Genomic DNA, 22,728 nt, shown 5'->3' on the forward strand with positions numbered 1-22,728 from the left:
TTACGGTTCATTTTTTACCGCATTTTTCAGATCCTTAAAAATTATCTGGAACTATATCAATATTGGGCTCGTTTCAAAACTAATTTTCTAAATTTGCGAGTTTTAAAATTTAAACTAGCCTAAAATAACTACTTTATTTAGTTATATATGTGTTTATATTACTTAGTTATTATTTGATTTAAATTAAGAGGGGGGGGGGGGGGGGTGAATTTCATTTTTTAAAAACTTGGGTGGAGGAACCCATTAAAATAAATTGGGGAGGGGGGGGGGGGGGGGGGAGTTTAACTAAATAAACTTTCCATCCCCCTCCCCCCTCTCGTTTTATTTTGTTTCACCCGACTCCTCTTTTCTCCTTTGGCGATGGCGTTAGGGTTTGGTCTCCAGTCTAATTAATGGCGTCTTATGGCTGTTGTATACCGAATTTTTGAGGGTTTCCACCCTCTATCATGTTTTCCTATAGTTGCCAAGTTTATTTTCACACAACTCGTCTGTTTTAGTCTTTGATTTTGACCAAAATAGGGCTTGGGATGTCGCTCGGGTCCTTCACGTGCGTAGTAGCCATGGGCGAGGCCTTGAGCCTCTAGCCAACTTGTGCACTACTCAAAAAATGTGAAGGACCTAGGGTAATTTCCCATAGGTCCCCTCCAAAATCGGTAACTAGGTTTGGGGGTTCTTATCTGTTTGAGTACGATTTGTACGGTTAAAAGGCTGAATTTTTTGTTTTATTATGTGATTAGGTGCACTATTCCATTTTTCGGCTGATTTATTAGAATTTAGGGTACAGTTTTATTGTATTATGTGATTTAGTGTTTATTTGTGATTGGATGCAGTACGAATTAGGGTAAATTTGTGAGAAATCAGTTGGCTTTTACTGAATTTGAATTGGTAGAGTTTTGAAAATAGGGTGAGAATTGGGGGGGGGGGGGGAGAATTTCAGTTCGGAATCGGATTTTTCCGTTTCTATCCCTAAACCCTATTTGAGTTGCTATAAATAGAAGGTCATTTGGCCATTTGAAGGATCCCTTTTTCTCTGAAAAAAATTCCTAAGTTCTGAAAATATCATAAAGCTTCCTAGCCTATATACACGAAATATACTCTATATTATATGACCTATATATTACAATATACTATTACCTACTAAAAATCCAAAAACTATAGCATGTACTATAACATACAAGAAGATTTTTTTTTTTTTAAAAAGATCATCTTTAAAAGGGTTTTCAAGTGTTTGTTGAAGTGTTGATCCAATCCCCCTCATTTGATCTTTAGGTTTCCCTACAAAAAGGTAATATTAGTATTTTAAGCCTATATTATTTTGTTATTTTGGTTTATATTGTTATTTATGTTGCTTGAATCATAATGTGCTATTTGTCTTGTGAAACTGTTTTGGTATGTGGAATGTGATAATAGAGTTGTTTAGATATATTTTACTATTGTTTAATAAGTGTTTTGAAGCCTTAAAATGCTTGTTTGATTAAAAGGGGACCTATTCTATGCCTATGGTTACTGTTTCATTCGATTTTCCTTTGATTTTGAGGTGTTCAAGTTTGGTTCTGAGTCTTAAGGCATTCAATAGTGATATTCTGGTGTCATTTGAAGGATGTGATGTCTTTAATAACTTTAGACATGAATAGAAGGGTTTGTTTGTGTTTAAAGTTTACTGTTCCATTGATTTTATCTTAGCCTAACGTGTTTGATTTGATCATGTAGACCTACCATGTGATTTTCTGTGGAGTTTAGTGATATGTTAAAGGTTATGGAGCTACTTTTCTCTGATTTTTGTTATGTTGTCATGATTTTATTGAGTTATGAAGACCTTTGGTTTTGATTGAGACTGTTTTTATACCTGGAGGATGATCATCTTAGCTTAAAACTGTTTTGGAGTTTAAAAGTGGAATGGTTTTCTCTTCTACTTGTAGATGGCTAAAGTTGTCTTAAAAATGGCATGAGATGTTTTGAAAAGATTTAAGTCTTTAGGAAGAAATTGGATAAAAATGGTTTTCAAAATGTTGGTAGGCTGTGCCTGGGTCTATTTGTGTATTTCTGTGAATCTCTTGTTGGTTTTAAGACCAAGGTTGGGAACTTGATGTATTTTTATCTTGAAGTATCCTTTAAAGACTATTGTAAACTTGAAAAGGATTTTTTTCTTTTAAAACCTGAAAATATGTCCTGTGTGATTCTGTGTTGTCTTGTCTATTTTGAACTAGAAGTGATCTAAACCTCTGCATGTCATGTTCATGTTGAACCCCTCTTCATAATCTGAGGTTGTTGCTTTCAATATTTGTCATATGAACTTGTAAAAATGGCTCTTTTTTTAAACTGGTATGTTGAAGACTTTTTTTTCCCTAAAAGCTGTTTGTTTGAACTTTGGGTGTTGATATGAGAACTTTGCTAGTTCTGAGAATCTCTAAAATGGGCTCTAACTTTATTGTTCTTGACTCTGTAACTTTAAAAGGAATTTATCGTTTTATGGCTACCATTTGTTTGACTTGTATAGTGACTTGCCGTTTGAACCCTGTTAGCCATTTGAAATCTAAAATTGACTCCCTTGAACTTGCCTAGTTGTATCATGAGATTGTTAAGTTAGATAATTGTTTAAAGTAAGGGTCTAAAAGACTTGTAACTTGTCTTGTTAGTTTTTTTTTTTTTTAAAAGTCTAGATGGCTGAACATTGTGTGGCTTCTGATCCTGTTTTGTTTTTCTTTTTTCGGGAACTTGTTAAGAGGAATAAGGAATAGGAGGTGTAAGAAAGTTGTTTTCTTGACTTGAAACTGGAATAATAGGGTCTGGGGGTGGCTAGCATGTTGGTTTTTGACTTGCTTGTGACTTGTGGATCACAGTTCTGTCTCATATTGGCTACTTGTTTGTAATGTTCATGTTGGTTTGTCATTAGTAACTTGTATTTGATACTTGTATTGCTTACAGTTTGCTTGGTTCTCTATACCTAATATGATCACCTAATAGTCTAAGTGTAGGGATTCTAAACTAATACTAAAGCTGCTTTAAAGGATTGAGTGTGATATTTGCTTTTGTGATACACCTCCCTTCTGTCCTTTGCTTGTGTAGTCTGAGATTGCCTCATATGTATTCTTGTTCCTTTTTTGCTTGTTTTGAAACTGAACCATGTCTAATACATTGTTGAAAGACCTGGGATAGTATCATGTCCCTTCTTTAATATTTTTGAAACTCCTGAACTACTAAGTGCTTTGTTTGAACCTCTCTCTTTGACCATAGTTGGGCTCAACTATACTTGATGAACCTGCATATTTGTCCCTTGGGTATTTGAACCTGCTTAAAGTAAAACTAGCCTGAAATGACTTAGAACCTTGTTGTTTGATTCTGTAACCTGCTTAAGTGAGAAATATGGCCTAAAAATGACCTTTAGAAACTGATTTGGCTCTCTCTTGGTTAAAAATGAACTCTTTAGCTAGGCCAATACCTTATCTTGCCTGGTGTTGTCCATTGATTCTATTGAAAGCTAAGTAGGACCTAGCGTTGTGTGTTGTTGATCACTTGTACAGCACCTTTGTCCTGACTAACCTGATTGCCCTGCATTTCCTATGTACTCACTGCTGCTATTTGCTCCTATTCCATCCTGACACTCATAGGACCATATAGTTTAAGCCACATTGCTTAGACCTGTTGGGATATCTGTGACACTTAGCTATTGTTTTCTTCTTTCTCTTTAATTACTTGAGCCATGTCTTTAGCAACTTGTTCTTAAGGATGGCTTTAGAGCTTTTTAGTTTGAGTTAAAGGATTCTTTGAAGTCCCTCTGATATTGACTATATCACTTAATAGCATTAGTGGAATTCTGGAGACTTGTTTACCTTTAAAACCAACTAAAAGCCTAGGATCAAGCTTAAAATTGAAGTGTTTGGAAGCTTTGGTGTAGTTGTATTGGTTAGATAAGAGAAGTGTATATCAAGTATATGAAGGGTATGCAACAATGTTTTGCTCTCCTAGGTGTGTATATTTGAGGTATATCTTGTGTATAACATGGTTCTTACACTTAGTTGGAAATCTAGGAAAGTAGTAGCTTGGGTCTTTGGTTCTGGGCTACATCTCTTTTGGTCCTTTAGACCTCCTTACGTGTTTCTGCACTCAGTTTTTGGGCTCTGCCTTGGGCTTTTCTTTTGTGATATTGTTTACAGCTTTTGGTTATTAATATGGGCTTGGCCCAAGTCGATGCCATTAATTTTTGTCTTTGTAATTTATTTAGTTCTTATCTATGTTGAGTAGTATGCTAATATTATGCATACCCGTTTGTATCTTTCCCATTCAAACCCGTTGGTGGGCTCCAACGGCGTTCACCAACGCATTTAGATCGAGTCAACACAATTCGGAGCAAAACGGAGCATACGTTGGATCCAATGAACCCAAGTGGATAAACATCTTCTGTTTTAGGCTTGGTTGACCCAAATACCCAATCTCCTTTAAATTATGTGCTTCAAAATTTGTGCAAATTATCATGCCTATTGGAACCCTTAATGGATTGTCATATTTTAAAAGTAGCTAAAAAATGAATTTGCTACAAACTTTGAGACGAATAAGGACTGATTTGATTAAAAGGACTAAAATTGTCAATTTGCGTGAAATTAAGGACTGATTTGAAACGATATTCAAATTTGTAGGACTAATTACGATTGGTGGACTTAGGCTAAAAGATAAAACTTGACTCAAACTTAGAAAAAGGTAAAAATAAAAAGTGGACTATATATGTAAAATACTATATAAACTATATACGTAACCTATTTTCCTAAAACTATTTTCCTATACTTTAACGATTTTTTGCAACATCATTTTTGGGTGGACTTACGTAGGGTCCTACTTAGGCTAAGAGCCTTCGGGTATTAGCCTAAGTGTTCTAGTCCAACATCCTAAACGCCCAATTTTTTTTTTGTAAATAAATTGTGTTCTAGCAGGCCAGGCCTGTTAGAACTTTTTATTAATAAATGTATAATGTAAAAAATAGTCTATTACAGCATGTCTATAATATGAACTAGCTAAAATAAAAAATAAATAAGAGACTGTCCTCTATTTCTATCCTGTGTGCCTAAGCTAGTATGCACTTTGTGATCATGTTGAGTCAGCTTTGATGACCAAAACTGTGCACACACCATATTATGATCCATACATGTATCATTGTTAATGATCAGGCTGCTGAATCCTCCTTGTTCTAATCCTCAGTTGAGGCAGTTGTGATTTGTCCATATTGAGAATTCTTCTTCCTTCTGGTGGCATGAGTATAAAGTTATGTACTTTGATCTCTGCATGATCCAAAGCATGATTTGCCAGAAAATCTGCCAACATGTTGCCTTCTCTGAAAATATGATTAATCTGTATTTGTATTGCTCTCATGTCCTGTTTGATCTCTTCAATTTGATTTGTCAGTTCCCATGGAATGATCCATGTATCTTGTAAGATGTTTAGAAGGACAAGTGAGTCAGTCTCCAGTTGCACCTGTTGAATGTTGTGATCTTTACAGAACTTCAGTGCCTGTTTTATAGCCTCAGCTTCAGCTTCCATGTTTGTTGCTATTCCCATTTGTTGTGCTTCTGCATAAATCAAATCCCCATTACTATCTCTGATGCAGAATCCATATGAACTTAGCCCAATTTTGGGTAAAAATTTACCACTTTTTATTCTTGAAATGCGGTATTTTTTGCATAAATGACTAATTTCTATTTTGCGGAAGTATAAAACAAAACTATTTTTTGTCACAACCAATTTATATCTATAAGGACATATTATTAGAACCCGTAAGTAAACCGCAATTGAGTGGATCCTTAATATCGGGGTGCCTAACACATTCCCCGGGGGATCACCAGAACCCTTACCTAGACTCTGTGTATATTATGTTTCTTTTAAAATAATCATAAAATAATTATTTTAAATGAACCCTTTTCAACTCGGTTTTTCCTAATTTCCTAAAAATTAGGTGGCGACTCTAAAATAAGTCCATTTAGAGTACCATTACGTAGAAGTATATTTTTTCCTTTTTTCCGGTACGATTGACAACAGTACTTCCCCGGGACACTTTCCTTTTTAAATTAGGCAAGTGCAAATGCGAATCAGAAAAAATAGAACCGTTACAGATGGCGGCTCTGCTGGGGACAATCTAAGGTTCTAACTATAAGGGTTCCAATTATTTGTGTGTTTGCATGATATAAATTGTTTATGTGTTTAAATTTTTGCAAAATATAACTGTCATTCATGCATGCATACTTCGCCACTTTATTTTCTAAAGGATGACGACGCGGGATGAGCTACGGTCATACTTTCACTAAAAAACTCTTAATATATTCTTTGGAGGTCTCTAAGGTCGAGTGGGCATGCGGTCATCCCACAGCCTTAGAGAGCCACCCCGAACTTGTCCGCTTGGGTAACTTGTGTCATTCACTTGAAAACCACTCTAGAATAACTAGCGTAGAGCGAAGCCAAATCCCTACTGATATAGCACATGCTGAGCATACACCGGTTCGGGTATCTCAGACCTACCTGAATCGGACAGGAAAGACACCCTACTGTGTTCAGATGGTGTAAAAGTTTAAAGACACAGCATCCCACTATTTGCTATTTGAAAGCATTATTGTGCCAAGTGAGAAATAAATTGTTGTTCCTGGGGCGGGGAACGAACAGTTTCATGTCTTGCAGATGTCTCCTGATGTGCAGTTTGATATAGTTGTGGGTCCACCACCAGGTTTAGTCATATGGTGGAAAGGTTTGACTAAGGATCAGAAGAAATAAATCAAGAGTAGTGTAGGTCATCTGCCTTCGTTGATGGATATGACTGGGGATCCGGGGTTGCTGGATTACTGGTTATTGGGACAACGACAGAATGGTGTTCAGATTTGGAGAGATAGAGACGACTCTCACTCTAGAAGAAATTAGAGATGTCCTGGAAAGTATAGGAAGTCCTATCAGATCCAAAAAGAAATTAGCCCAAAATATCCTTATCCCTCACGAACCCACCCCAAAAGAAATCAAAAACATGTTTGCTGTCAACAAAGCCAACTGGGCGCAGGGACCCACTATAGCCTTTATAGAGTTATATGGGAGGTATTCATCCACACAGGGGTACGAGAACCACATCCTTGAGTTTTCCTCACCCCAACCCTGGGAAGCCAATCAAACACTAGCCTTTATCACTTGCCTATTGGGAACCATGGTATTTCTACAAAATGCCTCCCTAGTTATTGATACCCGAGTTGTTTTTGTTGCCCATGTTGTTCTTAGGGGAGTCAAAACAAATGGGCTTACCAAATATTTTGACATCATCCCCATTTTCCTGTCAGACATATACAGGGCTTTGGGAAAATGCCGCAACCATTATCACTACTTCCAAGGTTGCAACCTCTTAGTCCAATAGTGGATACTTAAGCATTTGGATAGGAATAGCTTACCTACTTGCCGAGATCCGGCCCTGAGAGAGGATGATTTGGGAGTCGCTGTTATGCCTTGTAGGGTTTAGGATAAAAAAAAGATGGGCTCGCATCTTTTCCAGACTGAGAGAAGAACATATCAGGTGAAGGGTACCTGATTTTCACTCCAAGACTATTTGTGTTAAGAGCCAGAGACGTTCATATTTACCAGTTATGGGCATCAGGGGAATCAGACCCTATGCACCATTGAGAGTTCTTAGACAGTTTGGTATGAGACAGGTTATTCAAAATGTGGGAAATATGGGAGAGGTTGTACGAGATTATGAAGAACGTCATATTGAAGGTATAAAAGATGCTCAGAAAGATTGGAAGAATGTGATAAAGGAAAATGAGTTGGATAAGGATCCAAACAATCCAAGTCATGATGAAAATTACTACGAGTGGCTTAGAGTTGAGTTAGCTGATACTGCCACTCCAGGACCATAACAGTACAAATTTCCCAAGGATAGGGAAGTCGTGAATGCAATCCAATTTAGAAGAATGAAACGGCGAATGGAAGGAAGAGAAAGCAAAGATAGAATATGATCAAAAGATAATTGAGAGTTTGACAGGCGAGGCAAACGCTACATTGAAGAGCTTGGAATGGCTTGACACTTTTGTCAAAAGAGCCATAGATACGGGGAGGTCATTGACTGATGATCAGAGGGGTCAATGGATTGGGACAGCATTGATGCCAACAGATGTAGCCACTCAAACTACCCTTCGAAGGGCCAAGAAGGCACGAGATGATATGAAGCAGACTTCTGTCCGTAGAGTGGACTTTTTCTGATTATTGCATTTACTTTAAAAAGCCTTGTAATCCCACTTGGGAAAATATCATTAATGAAAAGCACTGGGGATTTTATCTTTGGGAACAATACATTTGTTTTACATACGGCGCAATTTTGCTTCATACGCTAGTAGCCTCGGAGCAACGAGGTATGGGAAAGTGAATTATATATTATCTAAATGCTTACTTGATATAACTGCTTCTTATGAAAATCATATAATTTGCTGAAACTCTTGATTAGTTCACATTTCGGCCGCTACCCAAAAGAAAAACCACAAAAAATAACCGTCAAAACAAATTTAGCTCCACTTTTAAAAGGTTGATTTGCTAATAGGAAATGGAGACTCCAAACAGCATGAGTGTAACTTCACCTTACGTCCACCTAGTCAGTAACGACGAGGGTACGGAAGCAACAAGTGACAAACCCGACAATGGGACGATAGAATGGCCTAGCCACTACTAGAATGAAAGAGGCTGTATAAACCACTAAGGCAGCAAATGAGAAAATGAGGGAAGCAGAAACTCTCCTGGCATATGTTGAGGAACTTACAAAGCAACACCCTACCAATTGGGTAAAAAAGGAAAAGGCACCGGAAGCTCCACTCGGGAGTTATGTCGCGCTCAGTCAACAAGAAGGGCTTGACCCCATACCATATGGAGAATACGAGCTACTTGTCCCCAATCTGGAAGTCTATGGAGACCCGCGCGAGTCTCAGCTCGAAGAGCCTCCTGTTTCATACACAATTTTTCTTAAAGGCACAAGATCACACAATTGGGGTACACCGGTAGAGCTGTCAAAACAAGAACTCTGGGAGACCTTAGGAAGCATTGGAGTGTATGTACAAAGCCCAAATCTGTTGCCACCATGCACTCCTTCTGTGGGTTACAGAAAGTGTCTCTACCACCGAGATCAATCAAGTCATACCGCCAACGAGTGCGGAGCATTGGAGAGAAAGCTTATCCAATGGATAGACCAAGGGAGAATTAGCCAACTGTGGAGACCCCACTCTCTCCTGACTCATGACCAAGGAAGAAATCATCCAGAAAGGATATCAAATGTTAGATTCTGGAGAAATGAATTTTCTAAATTTGAGGAATCATATGCCAGGATTCACTCCCTACTATGTAGCATGAAAAAGATAAGGGCAGTACAACCTACCGGGGTCACCCAGGATCCTCGAAAGAAAGGGTTTGAACGCCTTGTGAATGAAGGTTATGTTCAGATTGTCGTGGGAGGACGACGATAGAAGATGAAGAAGACAATGAAGAACTACTTAGTGTGGTTGGGTAGAAAAACATAAGTATCCATTTACTGCTTTCAATAAGATAAAGTGTCCCTTTCCCTTTTTGTGTAAACGGAACCACGCCGACCTAATGTCCCGTTAGACATATGTGGGAAGCCTATTTAAGGCCCGGTCAGGGTAGAAAAATTAAGTTTCAGGTAGCATAGGAAAAACCTTTTCTATTTATGCCTGAACTACGGATGGACCTGATTTCCCTTTGGTGGGATACATAGGCAGTTTATTTAAGACTCGGTCCTTTTATAATAAAAACCTAAAATACCCTTTAGTATAGGATGAGTAGAAGCAACTCAACCATACAAACTACTTATCGAAAAATCAGTATTCCCAAATATACAAAATGACCAAAATACCCTTGGAATGTGAATCAATCAAGAAGTTGAAACAAAATATATGATTCTATGTGCTATAAACTGCAAACAATGTGATATTTTGTGTTTCATGCTTAAACCTAACGCTAACTTGGGATCTTTTGAGTTGTTTTCTCTTATAGACAGGGGTCAATTTGCTGGCACCAGTTACTCGATCAAAATCTGTCACAGCATCCTTAAACCCTCAAGAAGAAAACATGCCTCAAACTCTACCACCAAAAAGAAATGCTTTAGTAGAAGGTACCCCAATAGCTGACATAGCTGGAATGCCTTTAGAAGAGGTTGTCCGTATGCTTATGAGACAATTAGCTAAAGCCAGAAAAGAAGCGGACCGCCTGAGGGCCGAGAAAGAAAATGCTACTAATGCTGAGGCTTAAGAGACCTCCACCGACTTTCCCAAATTTGGATTTACCAATTCCTGATCATTTCCCTTAAACCCAAGCTGGGGCTACCTTTCAAACTCCACTATGCCAAAATAACACCCATGTGGGGAGTTCCTTCCACCTAATCCCAGCCTTTCAAACACCAGCTTACACTACAAACACAAATGCTTATCAAGCTCCTCGGGCAACAGGAGTTCCTTTGACCCATCCCGTACAACCAAATGTCACTTTTCAAGACCATGTCACCCATGTTGACTCTTCGCCAAAATTGGAGAACATGAAAATGTTCTTTGAAGCAAGAATAGACAAAATAGAGAAGGAGATGGGGAAGGAAATCGCTGAACTGGAATATGGCTCTAAAAAGAAAGAGGGGCTAAGATATTCTAATTTATGCAAACATCCAGACCTGGGTCTACCAGAAGGCTTCAAAATTCCCAAGTTTGATCACTTTAATGGGTCGGGAAATCCCAACGCCCACTTGAAGGCCTACTGTGACCAGTTGGTTGGAAAAGGTGGAAATGAAACTTTGCTCATGAGGTTGTTTAGTAGAAGTCTGTCAGGAACAGCTATGGAATGGTTTATCTCTAGACATTAGCCGATGGAAACTATGGGAAGAAATGGCAAGTTCTTCATGGAAAGATTCCGCTTCAATGTGGAAAATGTGCCTGATCACTTCTCATTAGAGAAAATTTATCAGAAATCGACTGAAACCCACCGAGAATATGCTAGTCGTTGGAGAGACGAAGCAGTGCGTGTGCAACCACCCATGACTGAAGCTGAGCTGGTAACCGCATTCATACGTTACCAAGAGGCTGATTGCTTTGACAAAATGATAACTATGAAAGGGAGTTCCTTTGCAGACTTAGTCGCTGTTGGGGAAGATATTGAAGATGGCCTCAAGACTGGCAAGATTGTTAGTGTACTAAACAAAGCCGGTGTGTCTGGTGCCACAGGTGGCAAAAAGAAAAAGGGAGATATAGCCTGTGTTTCTAGAACTACTAGGCCGAAAAGTTGAGGAAAGGAGATGACCCACAAAAATCTAGATAACTACCAATTACATCCACAAACCAACTACATAACCACTTCACCCCAATATAGCCCAATGTCTGTGTGCTACGTACAACCCGGATACCAAGCTCCACAACCAAATTATCAAATACCAGCACCAAGCAACCGATCTCCACGACCAAATTATCGAATGCCAACACCCAATAACCAAGGCCCACAAAACCAGACTTTCCAGAGCCAGCCTCTGCCATCAAACTATGAGGCACCTTAAAGGAAACCCATGAGAACGTCCACTCCTCTTCCAGAATCAAAGACAAGTTTATTTGCCAAGCTAAAAGACGTTGGGTGAATAAGCACTGTTCTACCAAAACCTGTTAATCCCACGGATCAATGGTACATGCCGGATTTCACTTGCACCTACTATTCTAAGCAAGTTGGCCATGTCATCAAATACTGCGTAAACCTAAGGCACAAACTACAAGATATGATTGACAATCACGAGCTTATCCAAGAACTAACGCCTCCGAATGTAGACACAAATCCACTCCCAAATCATGGAGGAAACCAAATTCACATAATAGAAAGAAGTGATGAATGGGAATAGAGCCCATGATAATTCGTCTAGATATTGAAGGGTTAGAGAGCACTGTCGCCTCGTTGTCTTTACAGGAACGAGTAGAAGTGCTAGACCCTTTGACAAAGAAGTCTGAGATATCTGTTATAGCCAAAAGAGATCCTTTCGCGCTTAAATATCCCTCAACAGTTCCTCGAATTCGTAACGAGCCATTCATACTTAAAGCTTTAGGACCAATTGAGAATCCACCCTTTGTGATCAAACCGCCGCACCAAATGATGGTCAATAAAGAAAAAGAAATCGCTGATGTGGTTCAGGGTATGACCAGGTCGGAAAGGTGTTATGCCCTAGAAAAACCTGCGCTCGAAGCACCACGTCGCGAAAACCCTCAGAAAAGACCAATCACCGAAGATGAAGTTGAAAACTTCTTGAGGCAAATGCCGGTCAAGGATTATTCGATTGTCGAGCACCTGTATAAGACTCCTGCCAGGATATCGGTAATGTCTTTGCTACTCAGTTCGTCCCAACATCGATTGGCCTTAATGAAAGCTTTGGATGAATTCCAAGTGCCTGCCGGCACTATAAGTGAGACACTGGCCAAAATTGTGGGGTATGTTGTGCGAGCACACAAGCTGTCATTTTCTGATGATGAATTACAAAAGAAATGGAAGTCCTATAATAAAGCCCTACATATAATAGTCAAATGACGTGATAAAATTATTCCCCAAGTACTGATTGATGGAGGAGCTGGGTTGAATATATACACTGTGACGACTCTGAAATAACTTGGGTATGATATTGGCAAGATTCGTCAGAGTCGAACCAATGTAAGAGATATGATGGTGCAACCAGTGACCCGATGGAACAAATAGATCTACATATATAAATAGGCCCCGCTGAGTTCGTGGTGGGGTTTGTCATCATGGACATCAAAACAAGCTATAACCTGTTGTTGGGCCGACCATGGTTGCATGCCGCCGGAGTTGTGGCATCCTCGTTGCACCAGTCTCTCAAGTTCACATGGGATGATCAAGAAGTCATGATTCACGGCAAAAGAAGTGTCCACAACTATCCAGATAACTCTATACCAGTCATAGAGAAATCACCAGTGGGCGCTGATTTTCACACTGTTGAGCTAGCCATAGTAGATCGTACGGGAGATAATGAAGATCCCCCTATGCCACTGGTCTACAAAATGGTTGCTACAACTATGATAAGGAGTGGTTTTGAGCTTGGGAAAGGTCTAGGAAATAACTTACAAGGAATCAGAGAAACATCGGAAGTATCGATTTGGGGTTGGATACAAGCCATGTGAGGCAGAAGAAGAAGAAGAAGCAGAATATGGGCCGAGAGGTCCCGTTGAAATGAGAAAGTCGTTCCCTTACCTATACCAGTCCTTCATAGCATGCCCATTGGGTCACAACAACGAGGATCCAAAAAATGGTTTAAGGACGTAGTTTTGGGAGGAAGAATGTGCAGCCATCATTGAAGAATGCTTTGAAGCATTAGAGATTCACCATGCTGAACTAGGAGAGATAACAAGCGGATGGACTTCTAACCCGTTGTTCACTCTGCGGTAGAAAGAATGCTCATTTTTAGAAAACACGGTGAAAGTTGGCTTTGAGGGCTGGCTTATCACCTTTTCATGTTTTATTTAAGTGTTGTTTAATAACGAAAATGACTCGATGTTCCCTTCCGAGTCAGGACGACAGTTTGTGTCACTCTTTCGAATTTCAATGAAAATGCCTCAAAGTTCATAATAAAAACAAAATCGTTTTACTATACCTATATAAATATACATACATATATATGATCATATATAAATACGCAGTTTAAAATTGCTTTTGCATGATTAATAACTGTGCTATTTTGTTTTACAGCAATAATACAGAAGCCACAAATAATGTCATGACATGTTACGAAACAAGTAAAAACGACGATGAACAAAATGACGATCAAGAAGAAGAGATAACTGAATCAGAAGGATTGATAGATGTCGAGGAAGAGTATGAGAACAGACCAACGCCAAACCTAGAGAAAACAGAGGCAGTTAATCTAGAAAATGAGGAATTCGTTCGGGAAACTAGGATAAGCGTGCACTTGACAGAAGTTGCTAAGAAGGGTATCAGAGTCTGCTGAAGAAGTATGAAGATATCTTAGCTTGGTCATACGCCGATATGCCGGGGTTGTGTACGAACGTTGCTGCCCATAGGCTGCCGATCCTCGAAGGATTTTCCCCGGTAAAACAGAAAATCAGGCAGCCTAAGCCTAATGTCAGCATCCGAATTAAAGAAGAAGTAGAAAAACAGATTCAGTCGGGGGTTGTCGAAGTGACATTGTACCTGACATGGTTGGCAAACATGGTCCCGGTACCAACGAAAGATGGAAAATAAGGATTTGTGTGGACTACCATGATCTCAATAGCGCTAGCCCAAAGGATAATTTCCCACTCCCAAATATTCACATACTTATTGATAACAATGCCAAACATGAGGTGCAACCTTTTATGGATTGGTACGCAGGCTATCACCAGGTATTGATGGATGAAGAAGAGGCTCAAAAGACGACATTCATCACACCATGGGGAGTGTATCATTATCGGGTAATGCCTTTTGGACTCAAGAATACCGGCGCTACTTACATGAGGGCGATGACCGCCGTCTTTCATAATATGATGCACCAAGAGATTGAGTTGTATGTGGACGATGCCGTCATCAAATCCCGGGTAGGTCAGGACCACCTCGAACTTTTAAGAAAATTCTTTGACAGACTCCGCAAGTACGATTTGAAGTTGAATCCTGCAAAATGCACATTTGGAGTGCCTGGTGGAAAATTACTAGGATTCATAGTCAGTCGTTGTGATATCGAATTGGATCCCGCCAAGATTACAGCAAGCCAAGAACTACCTCCGCCAAGAATGAAGAAAGAGGTCATGAATTTCTTAGGAAGGTTGAATTACATTGGACGTTTCATCGCCCAGTCCACATTGATCATAGAGCCGATCCTCAAACTCCTTAAGAAAGATGCTCCAGCTAAATGGACAGAGGACTATCAAAAATTATTTGTCGCATATTCATGATACGACTATTGCATCTCCACCCCTTGAGTCTATTTCTATTGTGAGCGAGTTCGCGGGGGTATTTCCGTCAGATTTGCCGGGTATGCCACCCGATCGTGACATTGATTTCTGTATCTAGGTGGACTCGGGTACTCGTCCTATTTCCATCCCACCATATCGGATGGCATCTGCCTAGTTGAGAGAACTAAAGGAACAATTGTAGGATTTATTGAGTAAGGGGTTCATTACACCGAGCGTCTCCCCTTGGGGTACTCCAGTGTTATTTTTAAAGAAGAAAGATGGGACCATGAGGATGTGCATTGATTACCGCCAGTTGAACAAGGCCACTATCCGGAACAATTTCCCTATGCCTCGTATTGATGATCTATTTGACCAGCTTCAGGGTGCTTCGGTGTTTTCTAAGATTGATTTACGTTCCAGCTATTATCAGTTGAAGATTAGGGCAGAGGATATTCCGAAGACAACATTTCGGACGAGATGTGGCCACTACGAGTTTCTAGTGATGTCTTTCGGGCTTACCAATGCCCCAGCTACATTTATGACTTGATAAATGGTATCTTTAGGTCGTTCCTTGATTCTTTTGTAATTGTGTTTATTTGACATCCTAGTGTACTCTAAGAGTAGAGTGGAGCATGAGAGCCATCTTTGTATCGTCATAGGGTTATTGAAGAAACATAGCCTATTTGCGAAATTTTCTAAGTGTGAGTTCTGGTTAGAGTCTGTGGCATTCTTGGGTCTTGTGGTGTCCAAAGAGGGAATTATGGTTGACCCACAGAAGATTGAGGCTGTGAGGGGTTGGGCGAGGCCCACTACTATTACCGAGATTTGTAGTTTTGTGGGTTTGGCCAGTTATTACCGTCGTTTCGTGAAGGGTTTTATTGCCATTGCTTCGTCCTTGACCAGATTGACTCCAAAGGATGTTCCCTTCCAGTGGACGAATGATTGTGAGGAGAGCTTTGAAAAGCAAAAGTTTCTTTTGACCGCCGCCCTGATCCTAGCCTTACCTGTAGAGGGCAAGGACTTCGCGATCTATTGTGATGCTTCCCGTATGGGTTTGGGTACGGTGTTGATACAGGAGGGTAGGGTGATAGTTTATGTTTCCCGTCAGTTAAAAGTTCACGAGAAGAATTACCCTACCCATGATTTAGAGTTATTGGCCATAGTATTTGCTTTGAAGCTTTGGAGGCATTACTTGTACGGTGTCCATTGTGAGGTTTTTACCGATCACCGTAGCTTTCAGCATGTGTTTACCCAGAGAGATCTTAATTCCAGGCAGCGCCGATAGATGGAGCTCCTGAAGGATTATGACATCTTTATTCTATATCACCCTGGTAAAGCCAATGTGGTGGCCGATGCCTTGAATCGGAAGGTAGTGAGTATGGGTAGTTTAGCTCGATTGGTTATTTTTTAGTGTTCGTTGGCCATGGAGGTTCAAACTCTGGCCAACAGTTTCGTCCGTCTCGACATATTACACCTCGGAAAATTTTTCGTTCATGCATATTGAATAGACTGATGAAGGGCGCGACGTATTCGATGTTTTGATGAGTAGGAAATAACATTTGATGATTCTAAATGAGATTTCAAAGACATTCGAAGTAAGAGAAGAAAGTTGCCAAGAGGAGGCAAGACATATGAGATGTATCGGAAAGGATTTACGAATAACGAATTAACGATGACTTAATGATGCTTTGGAGAAGAGTTATAACGTCCCCTAGATTGTTAATGAAGTGATAAACAAGTGTCAAGAAGGTTCCACAAGGATTGCAGATCAAACGAGTCGACGAAAATGATTTTTGGAAAACTGTGGATTGTACGGTCCATTATACGGACCGTACAAAAGATACGGACCGTAGGTATGGCCGTATAACCTGTCCAGAGAAGAGACTCCACTGGAACCATTATACGGTCACACATACATACCGTATAAATTGTACGGACCGTATGTGTGTCCGTATAAATGTGTCGGGACAGATTTGTGTATTTAATAAGGGTTCAAGTTTCATTTCATTTTCCCTTCACACCCCTTCTCTCTACAACATCTCTCTACACTTCTCCAATAAGAATTCAAGGGGTATTTTTGATCAATTACATCAAACCAAGGAAATCAAGTGTAAGAAATCCATTAAAGTTCATCCAAGGCAAGGAATCCAAGTGAAGGTGAAACTAGAGTTTTGCTCAAGGTTCATTCCTACACCATCTAAGGTAAGTTTTATGGTATTTACATGTTGTTTAAAGGTGTTTTAAAGTTGAATCACTTGGATTGTAGAAGGATATAGGAAATGGGTCATAAACATGAGAATAATGAGATTTTGAGTAGTAGTTTGGAATGAGTTACGAATTTTGATATGTTGTGATTATAAGTATGTTATAAATGATATTGAGGACACGGTATAGGTATTATATGCAAGAAAATGTACTAGTATACTATGACCATGATTATGGATGAATTGAAGTGGAATTGTGAAACGAGGGTAATGTAGATGAATGTAGATTGTTGGTTATGATATTGTGAACGTTATTATGAATGTTGGGGAGTTGATATACAATATGGGAAAGGTTGCATAAACAAAGGAAATTCTGCCCAATTTTCTCTAGCTTTAGTAAGCACGTTCATGTAATCGATTAGCTAATGTGAATGTGAATTCCCTTGAAGGTAGAAACGTGAGCATTGAGGGAGAACAACCAAGCGATGGAAATTGTTAAACGAAAGAGGTATGTAAGACTAGTCCTTTCTTTCTAAGGCATGAATCTTATGGTATGAATCCTCCTATCTCTCCATGATTTTCCTACATATTGGGAACTATGAATCTACGAGTATAAAGAACTTCATATGAGATAAAGAAAAGAGATATGTTATGAACATGACAATACCGATGATGAATCTAAGTATAGAAGTCATAAAGCTCATGATATGATATTCCTACGAAGCTAATGATCCTTATATGATTCCTATGATAATATTTTCCTCACCTCTCCATGACTTTCTTACTTCCCGGAAAACTAAGAGCCTATGTTCATGCATAGTCATATGGGATAAGATAAGAGGTATGTTACGAATGCGATAATGATGATGATGAGCCTAAGTCTAAAGATTCTAAGGCCTATAATATTATGGTTCTACAAGGCTAATGATCCATATAACGATCTATTGATGTTGTTCATTGACTACACTCACCTTATATGCTAATTCCTTCAAGGTGAGGCATAATGCTTATGAATGCTCCATAATGGAATCGGGGGCTCTCGACCTTGTGTCACCCCGACATTGTTATAGATTGACTATAAGCTCTAATACATGTCCTATGACCAATGTTCCAAAAAGTTACGAGCCTATGTTCATAAGGGGTTCCATATGATATTAAGGTAGGAGATATGCCATAGATACGATGATAGTAATGATGAGCCTAAGTTAGAGATTATAAATTCTATTATGCGATATTATTACGAAGTTCATGCTACAACTACGATGCGATTCTCATAGATTGTCTTTAAATTCAAATATATGCTCTATGAAAAGTTATGATAAGTTTATGAGATATATGTGATGATAATAATGACGATGTTGATAGTGATGATGATAATGATGACGATGATAATAGTGATGACGCTAAAGATATTTATGGGCTTTTATGTATATATGTGCCTATGTATGGCTATTATGAAACCTCGAGCTTATATGGCCGGGTAGAATGTATATGAATATGTATATATTTATGTAACGTGTGCGCACCTCTGCAGTTGGGTACGGATAACCCTAAAGCCTTGGTAGGGCCAGGTAGATATAACCCTGAAGCCTTGGTAGGGCCATGTATGTATAACCCTGAAGCCTTGGTAGGGCCAGTATGTATAACCCTGAAGCCTTGGTAGGGCCAGGTATGTGTAACCCTGAAGCCTTGGTTGGCCAGGTATGTATATGATATAAATATGTATATGATATATGAATATGTACACGATATGGATATGTATATGATATAGATAGGTATATGATATATGTAGGAAAAGCCCGGAATATATGTATGTGATATTGTCGGGCCACTAGGTGGCCGAATGCGGATAACATTAATGCGTATGAGCAGATACGGTGTTATGATACATGTATGATATGATGATGTATGCTCTATGATGATACATGTACCATGATAATATACGACATAGGCACGAAAGGTATCATCCTTTAAAAGTTACGCAGGTTTTGTCTTCACCTCATGTCTTATGATTCTCTATTATGTTCATCTCTTTCATGCCTTACATACTCAGTACAATATTCGTACTGACGTCCATTTTCTTTGGACGTTGTGTTCATGCCCACAGGTAGACATGGAGGCGACCCATATTTATAGAAGCCGATAAGCAGAGTTTTGAAAGCACTCCATTATTCCAGAGGTGCCATTGATTTATCATTTTATGTACATGTATGTTTTGGGCACGATGGGGTCCTGTCCCGTCCATATGTCTAGTGTTCTAGTAGAGGCTCGTAGATACGTATGTGTGGATAGTATGGTCTCACACTTTCAATAAGCGTATATATATGCATATATGTATATGTGTATTATTTTGATAGCCGAAGGGCTTATGTATATAAAGGTAATTATGTTTCCAAATGAAAAATGAATTTTTCTACGATTTGAGTATGAATTTGATAAATGAACGCTTAACGAGTATGATAAGTAGCAGAATGAGCGATTCTCGGTGGATAGCCCCGGGTACCCGTCATGGCCCCTAGTCGGGTCGTGACACGACATCTCGACCCCGGGAAAGATTTTAGCTTGTATAGAGGTGATCATCATTATTGGATTGGATCAAGGCTTATCAGTTTTAGGATTCTCAGTTGAGCAAGATCCGAGATAGGGTGTCGAGAGGTGAGGCCAAGGAGGTCGTGATTGATTCCGAGGGCATTTTGAGGATTAGAGGACGCGTATGCATTCCTCGTATTGGTGACCTGATTCAGTTGATCTTATTCGAGGCCCACAGCTCTCGCTATTCCATTCATCCGGGAGTGACTAAGATGTATCGTGACGTGAGACAGCACTATTGGTGGCGCCGTTTGAAGAGGGATATAGTTGATTTTGTGGCTAAGTGTGGAAATTATCAACATATAAAGTATGAGCACCCGCGACCCAGTGGGGTGTTTCAGAGGATACCTATTCCCAAGTGGAAGTGGGAGAGGATTACTATGGATTTTGTCACGGGTCTTCCGAAGACCCTTGGCAAGTTTGATTCTATTTGGGTGATAGTGGATCGATTGACTAAGTCCGCTCACTTTGTTCTGGTTCAAGTTTCTTATACCGCGGAAAAGTTAGCCAAGATGTATATTCGGGATATTATGAGATTACATGGGATCCCTATTTCTATTATATCTGATCGAGTACTATCTTCACTTCCCAATTTTGGAGAGCATTTCATGTCGAGTTGGGTACCCGATTGGACTTTAGTACAGCTTTCCATCCCCAGACCGTTGGTCAGTCCGAGCGGACCATTCAGGTGCTCGAGGACATGTTCAGAGCGTGTATTATTGACTTTGGCAGTCATTGGGATCAGCACTTGCCCTTGGTAGAGTTCGCGTACAACAATAGTTATAAATCGAATATTGGTATGGCGCCTTTTGAGGCCTTATATGGTAGGAGGTGTAGATCTCCGATTGGTTGGTTCGATGGGTTCGAGGCTCGACGTGGGAGAACAGATCTATTGAGAGAGTCCCTTGATAGAGTGAGAGTTATTCAGGCCAGACTCGTGGCGGCTCAGAGCCGGCAGATGATGTATGTGGACTGGAAGGATCGGGATTTGAAGTTTGCTATTGGTGATCAGGTTCTGTTGAAGGTTTCACCCATGAAAGGTGTTATGAGGTTTGGTAAGAGGGGAAATTGAGCCCTAGATACATTGGCCTATTTGAAATCGTGGATTGTATAGGTGATGTAGCTTATGACTTAGTATTGCCACAGGCTTGGCGGGAGTTCACCCGATCTTTCATGTTTCGATGCTGAAGAAGTAGCATGTCGACGGTACCTACATTGTCCGTTGGGATTCTATATTGCTTGATGAGAATTTGACCTATGAGGAGGAGCCTATCGTGATCTTGGATAGGCAGGTTCAAAAGTTGAGGTCCAAGGAGATTGTTTCTGCGAAGGTGCAATGGAAGCACCGCCCTGTGGAAGAGGCTACTTGGGTGACTGAGTCCGATATGCATAGCCGATATCCCCAGTTCTTCACTGATTCAGGTATTTTCCTACTTTCCTTCTTTTCTTTGCTCGAGGATGAGCAACGGTTCAATTGGTATCTAATGTAACGACCCGTTCGGTCGTTACAGTTCTTTTGGCACTTTTGCCCTCTCCCGAGCATTGATTAGCTCCCTTTTGACCCGATGGGACCGTTGAAAAACTTTTCGAGGTGTCTAGACTAGATTCGGGTAACTTTGGTGAAAATACAGGCTTAAAAGTGAAAGTGGTTGACCCGAAGTTGACTTTTAGGCAAACGAAGATTTTTTCGGAATTCTGTCAATTCCGAAAGGTCCGGATAGTCGTTTAGAACTTATGTGTGCGTTTGATTCGGTTCCCAATACATTCGGATGCATTTCGGGACATTGGATGGGAAATGGGAATTAAGGCATCGGCGGTTGACTCGAACATCGAGATCTCCGTTGGGAATTTCGAGGCCATAGGTGCGTTCATAGAGCGTTTTTATGTGGGACTAGGTATCTGGTATGTGAGCAGATGGCCTCGGGATTTAGTCAAAAATTCGGATCGAAACGAAAAACTTAGGCCAAGGTTCTGGTGTCTGGTGCCCGCTTTGGTGTTACCAACACCGCAGCAGCGACACTGCTGGGGCGGTAGCCCTGCCGTTGAAGCGGGGCGGTCTAATTACCGCTACAACGGTGACGGGCAGTGACTGTGCATTAAATGAGTCTTAAATGAGTCTTAGACCCTCATTATTTTATATGTCGATATTGGGTCTTGGGAAGGCTGTTCTTGGAGATAAATTGAAGGAAATCTAAGGGATTGAAGGCTTCTCTTTAATCACAATCATCTTAAACTTTCCCCTTCCCTTTTCAATCCCTTAGAAATGGAACTTGAAAGAGGGTTTTGGGAATTTTTCTCTAAGAGTATACTTGATAAATTGATGATGTTAATGTTAAACTGTGATGAATCTAAGCTTAGTAATCATATATCTTTCACTTTTAAAGTTGAATTTCGGATTTGGAGAATTAGGGTTCACACCCAATTTGGGGGTTTTCGCTAGAAATCAAATTTGGGGATAATTCTTGAGCTAAATCAATAATTAATGATGGGGTTATGATTACCTAGGATTTAATTTGGTATTTCACATGTGAATTTCCCATTTCGCCCTTGTGGGCCCGTTTTTCCCAATTTCTAAGGTCAAAATGGACCTAATTAATATGATAGCAATGTTAGTATCATTATTCATGATTTCTAATTTAGAATTCGATTGTGCTTAGACTACTTTAGTTCTGAGCTTCAGAGAAAGGGCAAGGCGATAGAGTGACTTGTTGGTGTTGCAGTTCGACAATCCAGGTAGGTTATGGTTACCTTTGGTGAGACTTAGTATAGTGAATCACATATTTAGATTATGATGTCAGAGACAGTATGTGAACCTTCGGGTGTGAAGTTGGGATGGATATTGCGTTAGGTTGGGCTCTGATGTGTGTTGGGACTAGCCACCTCATTATATGTGTTGATTGCTTAATTGTGTTGGCTTGATGCCATGTGTAGTTGGTAGATAGCGAATGCCTCTTGTTATGCTGATTCGGATAGGATTGACATACTCGCTGTTGGTATTTGTACTT

The 22,728-nt window shown here is 39.9% G+C and overlaps 1 protein-coding gene across 1 annotated transcript; it reads right to left on the reverse strand.

Moving 5' to 3' along the window:
- Nucleotides 1-5,148: 5,148 nt before the first annotated feature.
- LOC132601476 (uncharacterized) lies at nucleotides 5,149-5,547 on the reverse strand. The gene has a single exon (XM_060314558.1). The coding sequence runs from the start codon at nucleotides 5,545-5,547 to the stop codon at nucleotides 5,149-5,151; it is 399 nt and encodes a 132-aa protein (XP_060170541.1).
- Nucleotides 5,548-22,728: the final 17,181 nt, after the last annotated feature.

The sequence above is a fragment of the Lycium barbarum genome, chromosome 7, assembly GCF_019175385.1.
Source record: "Lycium barbarum isolate Lr01 chromosome 7, ASM1917538v2, whole genome shotgun sequence".
Lineage (NCBI taxonomy): Eukaryota > Viridiplantae > Streptophyta > Magnoliopsida > Solanales > Solanaceae > Lycium > Lycium barbarum.

Coding starts and splice junctions, on each gene's coding strand:
- LOC132601476 (XM_060314558.1), bottom strand. CDS start 5,547: ATGGGAATAGCAACAAACATGGAAGCTGAAGCTGAGGCTATAAAACAG.